Source organism: Cornus florida, unplaced genomic scaffold (assembly GCF_030987335.1).
Source record: "Cornus florida cultivar Cherokee Brave unplaced genomic scaffold, ASM3098733v1 CherokeeBrave_3.0.0_Hap2_Chr06, whole genome shotgun sequence".
In the NCBI taxonomy this organism is placed as follows: Eukaryota; Viridiplantae; Streptophyta; class Magnoliopsida; order Cornales; family Cornaceae; genus Cornus; species Cornus florida.
In genome coordinates, this window is record NW_026775576.1 from 76,115,272 (window position 1) to 76,136,704 (window position 21,433).

The 21,433-nt window shown below is 35.4% G+C and overlaps 3 protein-coding genes across 6 annotated transcripts; all 3 read left to right on the forward strand.

Annotated features, from left to right (window-relative positions):
- Window positions 1–360: 360 nt before the first annotated feature.
- On the forward strand, window positions 361–6,639 carry LOC132312145 (protein SRC2-like). 4 transcript variants are annotated; one of them, XR_009483196.1, is made up of 5 exons: window positions 362–1,513; window positions 2,475–2,738; window positions 5,048–5,226; window positions 5,326–5,466; window positions 6,383–6,639. XR_009483196.1 is itself a non-coding variant. In XM_059810398.1 (2 exons), exon 1 carries the CDS (start codon window positions 541–543, stop codon window positions 1,483–1,485), a length of 945 nt encoding a protein of 314 aa, XP_059666381.1. In that variant the 5' UTR covers window positions 361–540; the 3' UTR covers window positions 1,486–1,513; window positions 6,383–6,639. The 4 variants fall into 4 exon arrangements, 2 of the variants coding, with proteins under 2 accessions (XP_059666381.1, XP_059666380.1); XR_009483197.1 differs by lacking the exon at window positions 2,475–2,738 and having other exon boundaries at window positions 361–1,513; XM_059810398.1 differs by lacking the exons at window positions 2,475–2,738; window positions 5,048–5,226; window positions 5,326–5,466 and having other exon boundaries at window positions 361–1,513.
- Window positions 6,640–17,927: 11,288 nt separating this feature from the next.
- LOC132312144 (uncharacterized acetyltransferase At3g50280) lies at window positions 17,928–19,723 on the forward strand. The gene has a single exon (XM_059810396.1). The coding sequence runs from the start codon at window positions 17,975–17,977 to the stop codon at window positions 19,439–19,441; it is 1,467 nt and encodes a 488-aa protein (XP_059666379.1). The 5' UTR covers window positions 17,928–17,974; the 3' UTR covers window positions 19,442–19,723.
- A 545-nt stretch (window positions 19,724–20,268) lies between these two features.
- Window positions 20,269–21,033, forward strand: LOC132314375 (uncharacterized). The gene has a single exon (XM_059813248.1). It carries the CDS (start codon window positions 20,269–20,271, stop codon window positions 21,031–21,033), a length of 765 nt encoding a protein of 254 aa, XP_059669231.1.
- Window positions 21,034–21,433: the final 400 nt, after the last annotated feature.

The following is a 21,433-nucleotide window of genomic DNA, read 5'->3' on the forward strand; positions in this document are numbered from 1 at the left end:
ATATAAGATATATTAGAACATTTCCAAGTATATATATATATATTGTAAATATGATGTGTTATAATAGATTTATAAAAATAAAAAAAAAATTATTTATTTTTAGTTGTTTTATCCCTTTTAAAAATATATTCCTCAATAACGATCAACTCGAGTTGATTTGATTTGTTAATGGAATGAAAAATAAAAAGAAGAAAAAAGAAAATATACTGATGTTACCAAATAAGTTAATCAAATTGATTTTGGAAGCCTTATTATGTTCACTTTCTTTTTTTGATTAATAAACCCTTGTTTGTTTTGGAAAAAAATGCCCTGAATATTTTTTTTGAAAAAGTTTTTGATTTTTTTTTCAAATCTAATCTTATCTGAGAAAAAAGAAAAAAAGAAGGAAAAAAACGAAAAGAAAAGATTTTTTTTTTTTCAAATCTAATCCTATCTGAGAAAAAAGAAAAAAGGAACTTTCCGAAGAAAAAAACAGAAAAAAGGAAGGAAAAAAAGAAAAGAGAAGGCTTCTTCTCCAGCGGCGGACATCGCACACCTCACATGGCTTCTTCTCGTCCTCCATCGGAGTCGGAGCCGTTCGACCTCGACATCACGATCGTCTCCGCCAAGCACCTCAAGAACGTGAACTGGCGATACGGCGATCTCAAGCCCTATGCCATCTTTTGGGTCGACCCGGCCCGTCGTAACACCACCAAGTCCGACGACTCCGGCTCCACCCGACCCGTCTGGAACGAGCGCTTCCTCATCCCTTTCACCCTCCCTCTCCACCACTCCTTCCTCACCGTCGAAATCTTCCACTCCTACCCAACCGAGACCCCCAAACCCTTAGTCGGCACTCTCCGAATCGCACTCCAAAACCTGTTCGACTCGGACGATTCCAACCCACTCAGAACCCTCCAGCTCCTCCGTCCCTCAGGCCGCCCTCAGGGTAAGATCCGTGTCAAACTCGCCCTCCGCGAACACCCATCTCCGCCGCCTGTGCCGGCTTACCATATCACCCCTCTGCCAAACTTTTATTACCCTACTGCCCCTCCCCCCCTCTACCGGGGATACTCTACCTCGCCGTCCACCGCCACCCTCCCGCCACCATCACAGGTGGCGTTCCCATCTCCGTCACGGCCACTGCATACCCATGCGTATGGCGCGTACTCGGATCCGAATTCGGGGCACTACTACGGGTATTACTCTCAGCCTCCACCGCCGACATTGATACCGTCACCGCCTCTGCCGTCCTTCGACTGGCAGTCTAGTTGTGGTGGGCCGAGCGCCCCGGTGGATTATACACCGTATGATCAGAGGCCAAAGGGGGCAAAGATGGGATTCGGCACGGGATTAGCGGTTGGAGCAGTTGCGGGGGCAATGGGAGGGCTGGCATTGGAGGAAGGGTTGAAAGATGAGGAGGACAGAATTTCTGAGAGAGGAGAGAACGATTTGGCTGCAAGGAACTATTACAGCAAGTACTGGGTTGATTATGGATGTAATTAAATTCTAGGGCTCGGAGTCTTACCATGAGGTAAGGTCTAATTGCTATTGGTTTATTCTAGTAGTAGCAATTCAGGGCTTCTTTCGTGTTTCGAATGGTTTTTGTTGAATGAAGTTCTTACAGTTGATTGGATGATTACTTTGATATGTATAGATGGGTTTTTATGTTACTTCTTTGCTTTCATTGTGCTAATTTGATTTACCATTGCTAGTGTTTGAAATGGAACCTAATGCTTTTATGGGTATCCGAACATGCTTGTTTGGGTCGAATATTGTAACAACGTAATCTTCACATGTTAGTGAAATTGAATTTGTAAACTAATGGTAACAAGGGAATAAACTAAAAAGTCATTCATTCATTCTGGGTTAGTTCACATTGTTGTGAATGGGATTCTAATCAGACTTTTCCTTGTTTTAGAACTAGAACATGTCCCTAAAGGGATACCGATTGTATCATTAGACACCATTGACCTGGAAGGGTGTTGTGCATAGGACTTCTGCTATCAAGTTTTGTTTCAGGTGTTGCGAGGATCTATTATTTTTTCTTATATTGGTATGTCTAGATGATTGATTGATTACACAAATGTTGTTTAGATGGAAATGAGAACTAGGATTGGCATAAACAGGACATTATTTTTATATGTAAAAAGCTTTTCTTGATGTAATTTTTACTTTTACCCACCAAAATAAGCATGGTTGTTGCAATTTCACATTCAATTTCAAAATTTTAGTCAGTTGGTGCTTTGTAGACAATGTAACACAAGTTTCTCCGAGTGTGTGTGCGCGCAATTAACTTCTTGGGTTATTGTATTTGGTTACTATGCAGAAAGTGAAGGACCTTCACTTCTGGTTTAGGGTAATCTTGTGACATAATCATTAAGCTTGATCATGTTGAGTGCAGAATAGGCACGAGTAAGTAGAACATGCTTAGCATCAGAAATATAAGCGGTTGTATGATTTTGTATGTTTTCTTTTGTTGACACGGGGTTCAGGGTGGAAGATATTCTATGTGGCCGAACAACTATGAAGGCATTCTTTATGTTTATGAATGGGTGATGTGACACATATGGTGCTTTGTACAAGTAGTGTTTATTCACGAGGATGGATCATGGAATTCAATGATGGTTTCTTTGTTCCTAGTCATTTTCATATCTCATGTTGATGAAGGTGCCGAGTGCATAGGTGAAGTTCAAAAGTGCTTCTCTTGATCCAAGGATGTTCCTCCATGTTTTATGACCTTGTTTGGCTATTTGGAGGTAAAATCATGTGTGTGTGTCTACATAGCTATCAATAGTTTTTCTGAGATATTATCTCAAAATAATTATGGACACCTTCTTAATGGTACAAATGTTGCTTTGCTTGTTATAATAGTTGTAGTTATCTTGTTTTCTCAAATAACTATCATATGCTTGGTTACATTTAATTACTTGATATTTTGCATTTGATTTGTGCTAGTTGCTGCCAGTTTGTGTTCCATAGATAAGGTGCAACTGCCCATGCTATGTTTTTCTAGAGCAGTTAACCACTCGTATAATTGAATGTAGCATATGTTAATTTTTTTCTTAAATGTACATATATTAATGTTCATATTAAAAATATCCAGCTTCTTTGTCCACTTTTGGGAATATGAAATATTTTTGCATTTTGATAAATGTAAGAAAGATCTCTCACCAAGTTATGTCTCCATCTATAACCATTTATTTCTTTAATTTCGCATGGAAACATATCTTTCTGTGAACTTTCCATATCTTCTTGTGAACAAATGGAGCACCTCACTTTGAGTTGATGTCGTAATATTAAGATCTTGTTCCCGTTGTATATAATAAAATATAGTTCATACTTTTTTGGATGTTCATGTTAGATAGGTCAGATTATATTCAAAGGCATTTTTTTTTTAATGTTTAATGATGTTGGAATGGTGCTTAAAGATCGAGTAACATGGCTAATATGATTGTTGTCATGCTTCTAATATTATAATATTATTGTTTTTTTTGGAGTTGTTTCACTTTTTATTATTGAATATTAGTTTCTAAATTAAGATTTTTAAATATTTATCTCTAGATTTCCATCATAATATTATTGTTGTTTTGTTGTTTGAGCTTGTTTTAGTTTTTAGGTTTGAATACAAGTTTCTAGAACTTATGGTATTTAGCTTTCCCACGTATCTTTTATAGCTTTCCCACGTATCTTTTATACATAGAAGATATGTGATGGAATATATGGGTTATTTGTTGGTGCTTGTTGGCTACGGATGAATGCTCACCTATTTATAGCATCTCTCTACTCTCTAAAACTTTCTACACATACTATATATTTACAATCTAATAAAATTATCTACTGTAATCTTTTCTATTCTCTAGAAGTCTTCCTATTCTAGAATCTTCCAACTCTCTCTACACTCCACAATTCTCTATACAACTCTAGAAGATCTTAGAACTTTACTCTCCTCATGCTATGCAGAGTCCTTTGTGCTCGCATGTCGCCTGTGTGGCGTAGCCTCCCTACAAATAGGCAGGCATGACACGACTGGTTTATTTGTAACCTTCTCGTACCTATTTCTTCTCCATCTTTGCTTTTCTCCCATCAACAAACTTTATCCATTGACCTTCTATGTAGGAGGCAACCTCCACCACTATTTTCTTTGTAAATCGCTAACAAATTTATTTTCACTCTCTTTCTCTTTGTGGCTCAAACAAACATGATGGGTAATGTTCACCACCAATCACCATGTAGTTCCATAACATCAACAACTATTTCCAATGACCACCTTTAACAAACTTCTTTTTCTTCTTTCAACACTGATAACTTCACCACCCACCACTACATTCTACCCCTATTACAACCTTCTCTCTCTAAATTTCACCATTCCTGAAGTTGGAAAAATCCAGAATGAAAATAAGGTTAGATAAAGAAATAGTTAGGGAGAAAATTATAGTATTACAGTGAACGAAGTGGGAGAACAATGTATTGGAGAGACATCTGGAGAGTGGTGGTAGGGATTATCCAATTTGTCAGGATCTTATTTCTCCATACATGATAAGAGGAATTTAGGTCAGTTTGTACTTTGAGGTTTATTTCTTTATTTTTAGTTGTGTGTGTGTGTGAGGGGGGGATTGGTAATTGCTTTGCAGGTAAATGGAACTTGAATTCCATGCTTGTCACTAGACACTAAAGCAGACAACTCTTTCTCTCAGTCTCACCAACCAAACCCCTACAATTGCTTCAATTTGGCTTCCTTTCTCCCTATCTGTTCGTATATATATGCGCATGCGTGTGCGTGTGCGTGTGTGTTCATCTATCTATCTATTATATATCTACACACACTCCTCTACATTTGACATGCAATGCCATTAGTTTGTGCCTGAATGCAATGCAATACCATTTGTGTCCATGGTATAATTTGTGCTTAACTATTATGGTTAAATATATGCAATGCCATTAATTTGTGCTTATTACATGGTACTGCTTTAGACTGTTCAGCGTATTTATAAGATTAAAAATTCTACCGCAACCACTCCCAACCCCAAAAAGATACATTTTTCATGCTATATTAGTGTGTTGGCAGTATGCAGTTACGGCAACAAGAAGTTTAAAAACAAATAGCTTTGAGAACAGATGGTTACAAGTTTGAGTCTCAGGCGATGCTTTATAAGCGCCAATGCTCATCTGCTCCGGGTGAATACCTTTAGCTAACTTGGAGATTGCCCTCCGTGGCTCCACCTCTCAATAGGTTGTATAAAAAAAGTAGGTGGTGCTGCATTTTCCATTTTTATTTTTATATTTTTGGCTGTCACAATTAAACTCAATTGTATCAATGAGAAGTAACCTTCTATCATTCTTCAGGTTTGTTGTGGTGTCATCATGCTCCATGTACCTCCTTTTGTAGGGTGGTAAACCATCTCATGCTGTCTGTTTGAAGTCTATGGATGGCCCTAGGGCAACTTTCCAGCATGAATAGGGGTATCAGACAAAGGGTCCATGCAGGTAATCTTAATTTGTGCTTGTTCAGTTTTAGGTTTGGTGATTCAATCTGTCCTTGCTTAGCTAAACAAACTTGTCTGTTCTCTTTGCCAAGGCTCTGATTAGAGTGAGCCATTTTTGTGTGTGTTATGTACACTGACGTACCATTATCCTTCGCATTAGTTCTGCCCTTAGAGGCCATAACTCAGCATATCTATGTTCGGGGTATTGGACGGGCATTATCTAGTGGCCAGTTGGTATAGCGTCCAACTCCTGATCGGGTGTGCCGTTGTTTGAGTCCCCCTCCCGAACGAGTGTGCACTTGTTCGAATCTTCCTCCCCGTAGTTTGCCAGATATATAAATATATATATATATATATATATTTGGAGTATTGGACAATGAACAATTCAAAAGCAACTCTGATCTTAAACCTAGTCGTAACTTGACTTTATACATAACTAAAAGATTAGGGTTGTGTTTGGCTGAGCTTCCTAGGAGTTCAAAATGGGCTTTTGGGCCAAAAAGTTTTTTTCTCCAAAAATGTATGAGTTTGGCAAAGATAGTGAAACGGGCTTTCAAAAAATTCCTACGGTTCGAAAGCCCGTTTAGGGAAAGCTAAGAAAACTTGCTTTTTCAATGGCTTTTCGAGAGGCGAGACCCATTTTAAGTAATAAAAACCAAACTTCCTATTTTGTCCCGGCATATTTTGTTCATTTGTCAATATTCACCTTATTTTCAAAATAAATTACAAATCATGTTTCTCTATTTAGACCTTCGGATTCATGTTCCGGCTGAAACACCATTGTCATAATCATTTCTCCATCGTTATTGATCTCGTTTCTCCTGTGGCATCACAAAGTACCCTATGTGAATACGATTATTTGTTTCTGTGGGTAAAGAATTAAAGATTGTCATTTTTTGAATGTTGTGTTTCATCAGGAGGTGGAGGCGGTTATGGCGGAGGGCCTGAGCTACGCTACTACGGTATGGTGGTGACGGTCTCATTACTTTAGGAAAAGCGGTGCATCAGATTGGAAAAGTTTTTTTTTTTTTGGTCAATCTGGGTCGATGATCATAATCCGCAACATGCGAATTTGTTGGCATATGCTTCTGAAAGGGTGAAATGCTGTTTGTGATATCTAATGAAGTAAAAAATGATATATATATATATATCTATCTGTGTGTGTGTATGTAAACTCACTATGCTGTGAACTATTGCCATTCCATTATATATAACGATTATGATTATATATTAATTAAAAAAATTCACGTGACCATGGTCTCACTTATGATAAATTCATCTATTATCCCAGTTTCATTGCTTAACAGTGAATTGTGATTACATCTTAATGGAATAATTTTGTTTGTGCACAAAGGAACATATAGAGATAATGGGTAAAGTTGGTAACTGAAAATTGTTCTGATTATCTCAAGGACTTTTAAAAATTAATTCACCAAACGTCTTTTGAATTCTGAATTCATTTTGACAAAATTCCTTCTAAAAAGGCATTTCAATCCAAGGACTTTTTGTGTTGGAAAGCTCCCCCAAACACAGCCTAGAACTATTCGGTCCTTTTGTTTTACTTAACTCACGTGAAATTTTTTAATAATTAATTTTTCAATTTTTTTAATTCATGGTGGGACTTGTTATAATATATATATATTTATATATTTTTTAAAAATTTTAAACATTTAACAATTAATCTAAACAATACCCGAGCTAACCTTGATTCTCAACCAAAATTATGCCTATTATCAAAGGTGGGTGTGTGTGTTTGTTTCAACTATATGAGTTTAAGTTCCTATATGAACAGTGCATGTAAGTTTTATAAAAAGAAAAAAGAGTTGTGACAGAGAGTTGGATGAATAATGATAGGAAAACCGAAAAGAAATTCTCGAATTAACATCGAATTTAATGTGATTGGCCATTCTTATCACGTGTTAAACAATTACGTTAGATTCGGTGCATGTTCGGATTAATTTTTCGATCTCTCTGTCATTATTGGAGTTGGACATATTACATTAAAATTATGTCAATGAGAATGATATTATCATATTTACTGACTTCAGCCACTTCGGAGGTATTCAATCTACTTGTCATTATTCAAGAAAAGAAGGAAAAAGATTTCAAGTGGAGTCTTTTTAATAAACCCTAAAAACAGGTTCCGCAAATCAAGAAGGGGGTCCCTAACACAACATTCCAAATATCCACCGGTCAGTCAATCCAAGTCTTCTTACACTGCACCATCCCGTTTTCAATCTATTAATATGCATTGAATGTGTTCATGCTAGCTAATGCAGTTTTGCCTAGTCCTTATTTCTACGCTTTTGTGTGGTGTTACCGTATTGCCCATGTAAAAGGATATACAGGTATAGAACAATGAAGCTACCACACGCTTAGTCAGAAATGGAAACAGTGGGATATTGACATATTGCTGATAATGCATGACTTCCTCTAGTAGCCAAAAACCCTCTTTGGATACCTTTATGAAAAAAAAAGAAAAAAAAAAGGGAGGATAATGGTAAATGCACTACCCTTCTAACCAAATGCACTCATATATATATATATATATATATATATATATATATATATATAAGTGAGGGACACTTGTGCTATTTCACTTTAAAAGAGGAGTGTATTTGGTTAAAGAGAAAAGCGTAAATGTCGTAAGAATTAAAATCTTATATCAAAGTGTATGGATGATTTGAAATGCTTAACCAAAGATTCTTGAATAGTTCTTAAATCAAAATATCGTGCTGAATGATATGAGTTGCCTAATCAAGAATATTTGAATAGTTAATAATCAATTACGATCGAGAAATATTAAATTCTCTTTTAAACATACTCTAAAAAGAGAAGGAAAATTAAAACGCCAACATACTTTATTATTGAATTCACTCAAAGAATGAATGATGAAATATCAGGACGTGTCTATTATTGAATTCACCTGATAGTATCCATTTGGGGAAGAGCAATGAAATTGAAATTGAAATTAAAAGCATTTAGACAAGTGTCCTCCATTTTTCTTTGGAAGAGCAATGATCCTGACACAAATGGTATCCCACCAAAATTTAATTTGTTTTGAACATTGAAACATATTATGAACTATCAATATCAAGGTCAACTCTAAAAATTAGGAGGGCCCATGTGTACCTATTGAAACCTTCTTTTATGTTTTAGCTTGACTACCATCAGTTTTGTCTTCTTTCTCCATTATTTTGATTGGACGGAAGCACAAATGATGGTGTCCAATGCATTTCTTACTAAAAAAAGACACTTTGTTTTGTTCGAGAACAACAACACTAGTGTTCTTCAGTATAATAAATTAATATATCATCCACTTAATCATAGAGGACTTATCTCCTTTTATTTTGGGGGAATTGTTGGATGAATTGTGCCGTTTGACACTTTGATAATAGAAAGTCCCAATACATGGTGAGAAGCAATATTACAAATGAATCTGTCTTGTTCATTAAAGAATGACGGAAGCCAATCACACTTTTTTTCTCCTTGTTCAATGTATTACATTCGTCACACTACACATATTAAACTCATGAAAGAGATATATTATTGTCCAAACGAGTCATTTTCATTTAGATAGACAAACACTTAACATTTCATCTGAATGGTTCTATACGAAAGCATTTCAAGGGAATTTTAAATAAGTGTTTGAACTTGAAAAGCATTTTCTTTTAATTTATTACTTTGTTATGATGTTCTCATAAAAGAAAATTATGAGCGTGAGGATTCTCTTAAGTTCTTTTTCTAATGAAATAATATATTTTCTGTACAAAACGAGTCATTTTCACTTAGAGTAACGATAGACAAGCGTTTAGCATTTCAAACGAATGATCCTACATGAAAGCATTCTATAGTCGGGAATTTTAATTTATTCGATGTTTTCATAAAAGGAAATCATGAGTGTGTATTCTTTAATTTTTTTTCTTCTAAAAAAAATTACCCCTCTCTCTCTCTCTATATATATATGGTTGTATATGCATAAAGATGGTATACAGAAACACGTGAATATCACAATTCATTTCATTCCTAGTAGATCGAGGCTATACTTGGGCTAACAAATCTTTTGAGAAAACAGTACGGTTCATGAAAATCATTTCTCGAATTTGGATTCAGTCGCATCATATATGTCACATTAATTCACTACTAATTGTTTAATTGCTAAAGGGCTGTTTAAAAAAAAAGAGCTGTTTGTGAGACAAAAATATATAACTTTTTTTTTTTCCGATAAATGCAAAAATATATAAATTCTACATACAAGAAAGGGAGTCCTCACTATCATAACCAGAATTGGCGTTCGTAGAATTGAAAAATGATACTTTCTGAAACCTTAAAAATATAAACAATGTGTCTCTGTTTTTATTATTATTATTATTATTATTATTTTATTTTTTTATTTTTAAATGTTAAAACAACACAATGAAATTAAATACTTAATAATGCAAACGATTGATCGTTTGGTTTCAAGTCAAAACATTCCACTAACACGCAACTATGTAATGGTTTCTCAGACACACACACACAGATAGCATGTTTTGTTTTTTATTTTATTTTTTTCCGCGGTAAAGTAAAGTATGAGAGAGTGCGTGGTTGTTATTGCATTCTTCCTTAGAATTGATTCCAAGAAAGAAAAGCTATGATCCCCAATGCTCCAATACAGCATATATGATTCAATGAGACCTCCAATATATATATATATATATTATCACATTGTAATTCTGATCAGTATATAAATTGTTAAATTTATCTGCTAATTAATCTAATCTACCACTTAGCCACTTAATTTCAGCAACATAATAAAACACTGATTGATCATTAACTATCTATATATTAGTATATATTATCAAACTAGCTAGCTAGCCAATAATCACACACACGTACACACACACCCACACACACTCATACACATATACCATTTAAGTTCATTTATCTTGTGCGAGACAGTGTGGGCAAAGCTGATATATATACATGTCCACTACTGAAGAAAAGCCTATATTTCCGAGCATATACATCACCATCCTTGTCAGTCTCCCCATGCTAGCTAGCTAGCTAGCTACCTACCTACAGTCTGATCTGATCATACATGCACCTGCAGCGAGAGACAATAATATTCGAGTCCTCCATATATAATCATGATGTTATCGTAATTGTACAACTCCGCGTCATACATTTACTCATCCACCTATTAGTTGGAAGCATCGTCTTGTGGTGCATGGTGACAACACCAAAATTATGTTGTATATATAGACGTGTGTATATATATCTATATATAGCCAAAGCAAAGCAAATCTAAGATGATCGGTTTTGTATACACATATGCAGACACACGTACAGACAGTGCTCCAAAACAAAAACGCATTATTCAATCAAATATTGATCAATGGTGGTTCACTGGTTCTGGCCTTTCTCATGCACGGAAGAACAAAAAGAAAGTGACGGGGCCGGTTTGGATTGTTTGGTTATAACAAGTTAAAAAACTAGCAACTTGTCTTGTATTAGATAATATATTATGCATACATGAATATTTGGACTATTATTTATCATTTTATGATGTTTCGAAAAAAATAAAAATTAATTAAAATGTTAACCTAGCCATAAAAAAATTTACTCTCTATTTGTCCAAATGACTTTTACTATTTTTTTTTTTAATTTTTATTTTATTTTTTATTTTTGAAGTAAGTAACACTTTATGCACAAATTGAAGGTATATATACCTTTCTTTTGCAAACCATTTTGATGACATGGTCTACACAATAAAATGTAACTATGTAAAATGTAACTATGTACATAAGATTGGTACTTCTGTGTACAAGAATAATATTTACATCTACGAAAGTGATATCTAAAAATAATAAGAGTAATTTAGACAAATGAACAATATTTTTAATTGTTGACATTAATATTTTGGTCAACTTCAATTTTTTGAAACTTCACAATCTGACTTCATAAAATAATAAATAAAGGTCTAAATTAAACTTCATGTATATGTAATTATCTTATAAATAATTAGTTTAATAATTAGTAAATTAATTATTTTACTATCACCAAGGAGTGCAAGTAAGGAAATATCAGTGACTTAATTTAAGGCATCAGGGTCCTCTCATATGCAATTTCAAGTTCCGTATCCTTTCAAAAATAAATAAATAGACATAAAATGTTAAATTGTTGCATAATAAATAATTCTTCCCAATTGTAACATTAGTAATGCAGTTTGTTGGCATATTGATTTAATTGTGCGCATGGCAACAAGGAATGAGGGATATGAATATGATATGACAGGATCCTAATGTGAGAAGATAGTGATGGATAGAGTATTTGATTAACACGAAACTAAATGAGAAATTTGACTGCTAATGGGCTATTAAGATTATTACATTAATTTATGAAGATAAGATTGAAGGTAGATCAAATCAATATTCATTTATTTTTATAATGGGAGAAGGGTTATAATTTAAATTGGTAGAACTTGGCACTTCAAAATTTATCGGAGGCACTAACACAAATAGTTAAAATTTGGCACTTCAAAATTCACTGAAAGCACTAACCCATTAAATTATCGACGCATCTTCAAATTAATATTCTTTAACATAATTTAGTTTTAAAACTCAAAAAAAAAAAAAGAGAGAGGCATATTGAATATGATCAATTTTTCTTGTTTTTCATAACTTACATGAAAATTAATAGTACAACAAAACATCAAATTGAAAAATAAAAGTGCAATAATCAATTCAATTATCTTCTTGTAATTTGCAAATATTTGTAGTAAATATATTCAAAGATATAAAATACGAACATTAAAATTGCAACAATATATTTAAAGGACAAGAAAAAGAGAAATAATAATAATAATAATGTTTTTGCAAATACATTAATCCTAATTTATATGCAGCACAAAGTAAATGTTTTAAAAGATTTGCTAGTGATGGTCGCTAACAATTACTATAAATCAAGAAGAAAAAACTACGGGCAAATACTGTTCTAAACAATTTTACATATTTTAATCCTAATATTTAGATGCTGCATAAAGTAGATGTTTTAAGAGATTTGCTCATTATAGTCGCTAGCAATGATTGACAAATGAATCAAGAAGAAAAAATTAACACGTTATAAAGATTGATTGAGGAAACCATCATATATGTGTTGAGTTTTAGATGTACGTTCTAAAACTCAACATTTGTCAGTTGAAAAAACTAAATGGTATGCCCTGTTTAATTTCTTGTCTCTTCTTGTAGGGTTGTTTAGAACGTCTTTGTCTCAAATATTTTCTTCCACAGTCGCTCAGTCTTAATGATTTCTTCAATTAAATATTGATAGTGGTGACTGGAAACGACTATGTACAGACCACCAACAACACTAGGTAGGAATCTCAAACACCATTGGAGAGTTGTGAAGGCCACCCATAAACTGATAAGCCCGCGTCACTATCATCATCCAAACTACATTTTGTTTCTTATGTGCTACTATACATATTTATAATATATACCAACTGCCCTTACCTTCTTCTTCAACCCACCAAATAATTCACATTGTTGAGAATATTGTAAACACGAGGTTCATATTTCTCCCTGCAAAATGACCGTAATGCCCTCGACATCATTACAATTTGGAATAAATATGATTTATTGGCAAGGGTATTATTGGGAATTTGAGGTGTTTTTGGGCCGGCCAATGAATTCAGAGAATGTAAAAGTTCGAATATGTTATGTTCATTGTAAGGTACATGAACGCATGCCATAAAATACATACTGATACTTATATATATCAACTCGCCTCTTGACTTGTATTTATGTATAGTCACCCAAAGCAACTTAGGTGAGAGTATATAAGGTGTATAGGTACTATGAATGTGCTGTACGTATGTAATTGAAGGAAACCTGTTTTGTCCAAATTATATTTATCGGCATGACTAAATGACAAGAGCAAATGACAAGAGCTAGCTTCAACAATTGTGCAGGTAGGGAGGTCAAGATAAGAACACTCTGTGTAATGATATGTATTTTGACCATCTATATTGAATGAATTGGTGATTGTGGACATAAGATGGACAGATCAAACAAATTAACACATTTTTTTGTGTGGAAGCTAGACCAGTAATGCAACACAGAAAGATGGACAAAAGTTAATTTTTTAAAAATTCAGTTAAAAAATTTAGTTTTAGAATTGCTTTTTATATATATTTTTAAAATAATTTTTTGCTTTTTAAGTTCTTCATAACTATTTGATGAGTGATAAACTAAACAGACCCTAAATAAATATATTTTCGTACTTTCATTCAACGACCATGAACATATATATCAGGTCATTAAATTTGTTAGGCTTTCATTGTGTATTTAACCATAAGAGCATCTTTAGTGCACTGCAATGTGCAATTGTTTGACTCTTAATTTAGAGAGCCAAACACATGGTGTGAGGCTCCACTCACCACTTCGGAGCCCCGCACCATAATAGCTTCACTAAATATAAGGTGCAAGGCCCACTTTCTCTCACATTTCTTTAAAATAAATTAAAATTTATATGTATAGCTAACCCAATTAGCCCGCATGCTGGCCACAAATGTAGAGATTTGTGTCAGCTAGCGTGTCACTGCATTTATTAACACGAAAAGTTAAATAGAGAGCACCATACCTCATATTTTAACATAATGCATTGTTACACAAGTAATAAGGTAACATATTCATATATAATTGTCAGAAAGAAATTAGTAAAAAAGACAATACATTTACGATTACATGGTTAACATTTTGAATTTACATTTTTCATACATTTCCCGTCTTTATCCAACCATAAAAAATGTCACACATCCTGTCACTATATTTAATAAATTAGTTTCATAGATAACTTAATCTAAATTAAGATAATGACACGGTATTTTTGTAAATATGGGAAGGATATAAAAACTATTTATTGGACTATTTTTTTACACTAAAAAAATACAGTTAATAAAAAAATTGAGTTCAAGTTCATTCGGTGTACAGCTGTCTGTCACTCATGCATGTACACTAGCAATGCAAACTTTCACGTAAATTAAAAAAAAAAACCAACAGATTATACAATATTATTATCGTAACATCCTGGTATATAATATCAAAAATTCTTCACGGTTGGTATTGAACTGTCATACGTACACGTGGCAACAACAGCCACTACTCACTAGGGTTCAAGTACTTAGACACCCCAGATCATCGATTATCTAATCCTAACATATGTTTAAGGAATATAAGAAGCAATGGACCTACAAAGTCAAACAATTTAATTAAGCCACATACATAGTTACTTAAACAAAGTGTGTCATATACTTGTATATATTCTTAGTATTATACAATTGTATACTGCAGACACCGACAAATCAGAATTGGCGGTTTTTGATGATTATTTTTTGGTTGATTAACCGACCTTTTCAACAGGTAATCTTGTACATAAGCTGTAGAAGAAATATATAAAAATAAGACAAGTAGTCATTTATAATTATTAATTTCTTGCGAGATGGTTCAAATTGCATGCAGCTCTTAGAGTAATAACATTAAAGATTCCGATACCGACCTTTTTCTGGGATACGGAGAATGACAGCCAACATACAGAGCTCAAATAGTCGGCGCCATTCATATGCTTAATTAAAATTCTTGTGGGATTATTACGGTTGTCATGGAAACGTCTGTAACATATTTCTTACTGCACCATCTGTTTAAGCAAATTTATTTATTAATCTTTTAAAATTTCAAGTAGATAGTCCGTAGTCAAAAATATTATTTTTGAACATGATTCTAACACTCAACCTCTTTTTTAAAGAGAAAAGGTCGAGATCGTATTATCTGAGTTGATGTGCATTAATATTTGTTTAAACAAGTTGTTTGCATTTGTTCATTGTTATTTATAAAAATTTCGTATTAAAATTATTTAATTTTATTTTTGGAAGTATTGAATTTGAGCTAAATTTTTTATTTATTTATTTATTATTTTAATTTCAATACACTTTCAAAGACAAAGTTGAATAGGACTAACAGGATGATATGATTAGAATGTAATATTTGTTATGCAATTTTTTTTTTGGGCCAGAATTTACACACACATTGTCCGCGACTCCATACCGAAACTTGAATTCCTCAAGAGATATCACTGGTATTTATTTGTATGTTGCAAGCAATCTCTTTAAGATCGAATGCAACGTACTTAATTAAGTTTTAGACTTATGAATGGTTTATAACTTTGTTTTTGTCATTTTTTTTTTCTCACGTGTATAACTTTGTCAATTGTTTGAAGTATTCAAAATATAATAAATTATTTTATCTTTAATTTTTGGTACAAAAACATACTCCTATTATACATAATAAACTAAGAACTATGCTTGCCTTAGGCCGCAAAAGAAAAAACATATTTCTTAAGTAAGGTGACTCAATAAAACATTAATAGGTATTAAAATTTTAAAAGAAAAGAAAATGATGATTACAGGGAATAGAAGCTGACCCTTAATCATTCATTCTTTCTCTTTCTTACGCAGCGATATATATTACTTTTGTGTTTTTTGAATCTAAAATCAAATAATGTTTTTCGTTTTAGTGAACTAGACCATGTTAGTTGTGAGTTGAGAAGTAGTTCACCATTCCACTGTTGATAGCCTTCGAGTCCGTACTCCTCTACATCGATGTCGTCCTTTATAGATAGTGGTGGTGGCAGGATAATGGATTGCTCGCGTTCATATTTGGTGGTGTCGTTTTATGACTCCGGCAATAGGTTCAACTTCAGATCTATGACGTCAAGTTGGAATTTGGAACGATTCCATGGAGCTCGATGGCTTTCCCATCGTAGGAAAAGTCGATTGAATAGCCTATGTATACTTTTTGAAGTTTTTATTGTCTATATTCATCATTTTTTTAATAATAAAAAATTTTTTAAATACCTATTGACATTTTATTGAGCCACCTCATCAAAAAAAAATAAAAAAAATTCTCATGCGACCTAGGCCAAACATTCTACATAAACTAAAAAATCAATTTGTGTATGCTTGACTTAAATGCATTTAAAATTAATTGGACGCAGGAAAAACAAAAACTATAAACACAAAAAGAAAGTCCGATTTTCCAATTCCCAATCAGGATATGCTGTGATATTATAAATCAAAGGCTCAAAGCCAATGTTTCCAATTAGCTAACATTATCGGGATTTGCATGCACGCCACGTCAGCATCAATGTTAAAAACTTTTACTACACGTTGCATATACTGCTGTGTTAGAAAAGCGTTAACCCCAGGTCCCCAACGCTCAATTTAAGCGCGTCCCTTCACCGTTCCAAAGAATGCCATTATAATGAAATTCAGAGTACTTCTCTACGGCTAGAGTCTGCTCGTGTCGAGCACGTGAATCATATTGTGAGTGGTATGAAAATTGAGTAATTCACTGTAGACCTTAGAGTTGCTCCTGAGATTTGCAGCAAAATCTGAGAGAGGATTCTTCTTCTTTATCCGCTCAGGAATACCACTATTATGTACAAAATCTCCCTCAAATACATACATACATACATATATATATATATAGTACTTTTAGCAACAGTGGCTAAAACTTGATTTTTGCAGATATTTCTAATAATAAACTTGCTCATAATTATTGTTAATTAATTTTTAGAGCTTTATTATAGAATTTTAAGTTTAGCCCAATATCATTATATTAGTTCTTTTTTTTCCTTTTTTCTTTTTCAGATTAAAACAATAACTAAATCAGTTTTAAATTATGCGTTGGACCAAATCATTTATAAAGATTTTCATTAGATTATAATCAGGAATTCTATAACATGTCAAACATTTTTGTTTCACTCTATTACCATATTTGGCCTTTCAATTCACACAATTCACTCTATTAATTATTTGTTCGAACTTTATTTTTCAAATCTAATTAGTTAATTAGTAATGGTCTACTTTTTATCTTAATGAGTTTGCATTTTAATTCTAAAGTTATAGTTCAAAATTTTTTTAAATTGGTGGAGTAAAAAGAAAAAAAATATAATTTATTAATGAATGTTTTACAAGTGGAGCTCAGTTGAACTCAAAATAAGATATACTGTAATGGTGGGCATGTGGAATATGTCCACTCAACTACTGTCATTTTGTCTTAAAAATAATGTTTTGTTTTTTCTTCTTAAAAATGTTATTTTATGGAGTGATTATCTTACTAAATATAGAACCTGCTATTAATCATCATCAATACAGTGGTGGCATTTTAAAACTTAGCTAGTTGTAGTAGGAGCAAAAAGACGCGCCCTACCCCCGTGATATCTTTTGAGTGAGGATAAATATTTGCACAGTCAACGCAGTGAGTGTCATCTCTCATGATGATGAGAGAGAGGATAGAGAGAGAAACTATAACAGCAACCACCACCTCAGCAAGTTCATGAACCCAACCCCCCAAATCTCCCAAACTCACTCCTATATAAACCATTCCCAACTCTCAACTCTCTTCAGTTCTCTCACTCAGCCCATACAAAGAGCAAAGTGATCGAGACCCAGACTTGGACATTATCCCAAAATGTCTTCCCAATCTCCAACTCTGGTCTCTGTGTCCACCGTCTTTCCACACCTTAAATCCACCATTGGAGACCTGAAGCTTTCAGTCTCCGACCTCCCTATGCTCTCCTGTCACTACATTCAAAAGGGATGTCTCTTCACTCGCCCTCCCATGCCTATCACTCAACTAATCACTTCCCTCAAACGCGGCCTGTCCCAGACTCTGACCCACTTCCCGGCTCTCGCCGGCCGTCTGAAAACAGACGGCAATGGTTACATCTATATTGCGTGTAACGACGCCGGCGTCGACTTCATTCACTCCAATGCCACCCACATTTCCCTCCGGGACATTCTCTCTCCCACCCACGTGCCCGAGTGTGTCAAAGGGTTCTTCGCTTTAAACCTAACTGTGAGCTACGAGGGTCATTTCAAGCCTATTTTGGCCGTTCAGGTGACGGAGCTCGCCGACGGGGTCTTCATCGGTTGCACCGTCAATCACGCCGTCACTGACGGGACATCGTTCTGGAACTTCTTCAATACGTTCGCGGAGGTCTGTCGTGGAGCCAGGAGGATTTCCAGGCCGCCTGACTTCAGCCGCAATTCGGTGCTGATTTCGCCGGCGGTGCTGAGGTTGCCCGAAGGTGGCCCCAAGGTCACGTTCTCCGTTGACGCGCCTCTCCGTGAGAGAATTTTCAGTTTCACTAGAGAGTCTATTCTGAAGCTCAAAGCCAAAACAAACAATGGGAAATGGAATCGGAACGATTACGGTACTGGAATGGACACCGTTGAATTGATGGGGAAGCAAAGTAACGACACACTGAAGGTCGCTGACGGCAAAGTAACGGCAATTCTCGAGAATTGGCTGCGGAACGCGGTTTCGAGATCTCAAGGAACCGAGACGGCGTTGCCGCCTAATCAGACGGTGGAGATTTCCTCGTTCCAATCACTCTGTGCATTGCTCTGGCAGGCGGTGACACGTGCGAGGAAGTTTCCATCCTCAAAAACGACGACGTTCAGAATGGCAGTGAACTGTCGTCACCGACTCGAGCCGAAACTCGATCCGTGTTTCTTTGGAAACGCAATACAGAGCATTCCGACCTACGCTTCGGCTGGTGACGTGTTGTCTCATGATTTGCGGTGGTGTGCGGAGCAGCTGAACGAGAACGTGAAGGCGCACGGTAACGCTACGGTGCGCCGCTTCGTAGAGGATTGGGAGAGGGACCCACGTTGTTTCCCGTTGGGGAACTTCGACGGCGCGATGATCACGATGGGGAGTTCGCCGAGGTTTCCGATGTACGACAACGATTTCGGGTGGGGCAGACCCATGGCGGTTCGGAGCGGGCGGGCCAATAAATTCGACGGCAAGATTTCAGCGTTTCCGGGAAGGGAAGGGGGAGGTAGTGTTGACCTGGAGGTGTTGTTGGCGCCCGAGACGATGGCGGGTCTTGAATCGGATCAGGAGTTCATGCAGTATGTATCGGGTTGTTAGGAGTTGGCTGGGTGAATTGTGTTCGGATTTTGGGGCCTATGGTGGACTTTACGGGTTTGGATGTGGTGGTATGGGGATGGATTAGCGGGTGGGGTTTGTGTACTTGTGCCATATTTCCTTTCACTGCAGGACATGTATCTCTGAAATTTTAATTTACTGAAGAATATTTTAAAATTTAATGATCAGCTAATAATGGAATTACACAAGCCAAGTTTGGGAAAAGAACTACAAAGAAACGTATGAACTAAGGCCATTTGTACTTTTGTATTTTGACCCTCTAAAAATGCCACATTAACTATTAACTTTTTTAAGAGTTAGGTTAGTAATTTTACAAGTCACCTTAGTATCTTTCACTTTCCAGAAACATGCACCCATCAGGCTCTCTGAATTTTTGCTAAAATTAAAATTATTATTATTATTTTTAACTTTTCCTAAACGGCTATATTCGTAACGATTATATTTTTAACGGTTATATTTTTAAAAGATATATTTTTCATCTTATATAATGAAACTCATTTGCTCATCTAAAAATCATCACTATATTCATTTCTCTCCATTGTAGCAAAATATCATCATCCATCTTTTTCAATTTTAAAATTCGAATGGCTTTGTCATCACAATCTTTTCCTTTGGCAGACTCTAATTCTTCATCTTCCTCGTCATCCTCTTCAGAAGATGATCCTTTTGGGGTGTTGATTCAATAGGATCAAGACGAATTCTATGATATTATGAATTTAGTGAGGCCAGAGATAGTTGAGTAAGTATTTCAAGTCCGTAAAAAGAAGCGGTACATTCATCGTGACCGAGAGGGAAGCCACTATCAGCTAATGAAAGACTACTTCGACGAGAATTGCACATATCCACCGGAATATTTTCACAGGCGATTCAGGATACGACGAGAACTTCTTTTTCGTATCTTTAATGATGTCAAAGCTTATGATGACTACTTTGTCCAAAAAAAGGATGCGACTGGTCGTCTGGGGTTGTTTTCTATACAGAAGATGACATCTGCTGTTCGTATACTAGCATATGGTTGTGCAGCCGATCACTATGATGAGTATATTAAAATCGGCGAGAGCACTGCCATTAAATGCTTGAAAGCATTTTGTAATGCTATTGTTGTTGTGTATGCAGAGGAGTATATGCGTCCACCCAACGAAACCGACATAGAACGACTACTTGAAGAAGGGGAGCAAAGAGGATTTCTGGGTATGCTTGGTTTTATCGACTGTATGCACTGGGAGTGGAAGAATTGCCCAGTGGAGTGGCACGACACATATAGGGGACGATCTAGCAAAAATACTCTCATATTGGAAGCAGTTGCCTCACAAGATTTGTCGATCTGGCATGCATTCTTTGGAATGACAGGTTCACACAATGATATAAATGTGTTGGATCAATCCCCGGTATTCAACGGTATCGTTAATGGCCAATTACCTCCATTTAATTATGTAGTGAATGGACATCACTATATAATGGGGTATTACCTGTTTGATGGTATATACCCTAAGTGGGCAACTCTGATACAGACCATCCCGCACTCAACCACTGGAAAAGAAAAATTGTTTGCTCAGCGACAAGAGGCATGCTAGAAAGATGTGGAACGGGCTTTTGGGATATTACAGATCAAGTGGACAATAACGCAAGGACCAATGCGTTACTGGGAGAAAGACATAATGAAAACGTGCATCATCCTTAAGACACTGTTTGGCCACTGTTCCAGGAGCAATGGAATAAAACAAAACAGGCAATTGAAAACTGCGCTGTTTTGCAACAAAAAAAAAAAAAAAAATTCAACGATCGAGAGCCGGCTTGCTAAATACCACGAGCCGCCCCGCAAGGGAAAATGAGACCCACATTTTTAGCTAGGGCGATGTGGGCCCAAAAGGCCTTTGGCTAGGGGAAATTGGGCTTCCACGAGCCCGCTGCAAGTGCTCTAACCGAAAAAATCCAGATTGGCCAAATCCTACTCTCTAAACAACTGTGGACTCC

Bases quoted from the DNA above. Each gene is read 5' to 3' on its own strand.
- LOC132314375 (XM_059813248.1), top strand. From the start codon at position 20,269: ATGAAAGACTACTTCGACGAGAATTGCACATATCCACCGGAATATTTT.
- LOC132312144 (XM_059810396.1), top strand. From the start codon at position 17,975: ATGTCTTCCCAATCTCCAACTCTGGTCTCTGTGTCCACCGTCTTTCCA.
- LOC132312145 (XM_059810398.1), top strand. From the start codon at position 541: ATGGCTTCTTCTCGTCCTCCATCGGAGTCGGAGCCGTTCGACCTCGAC.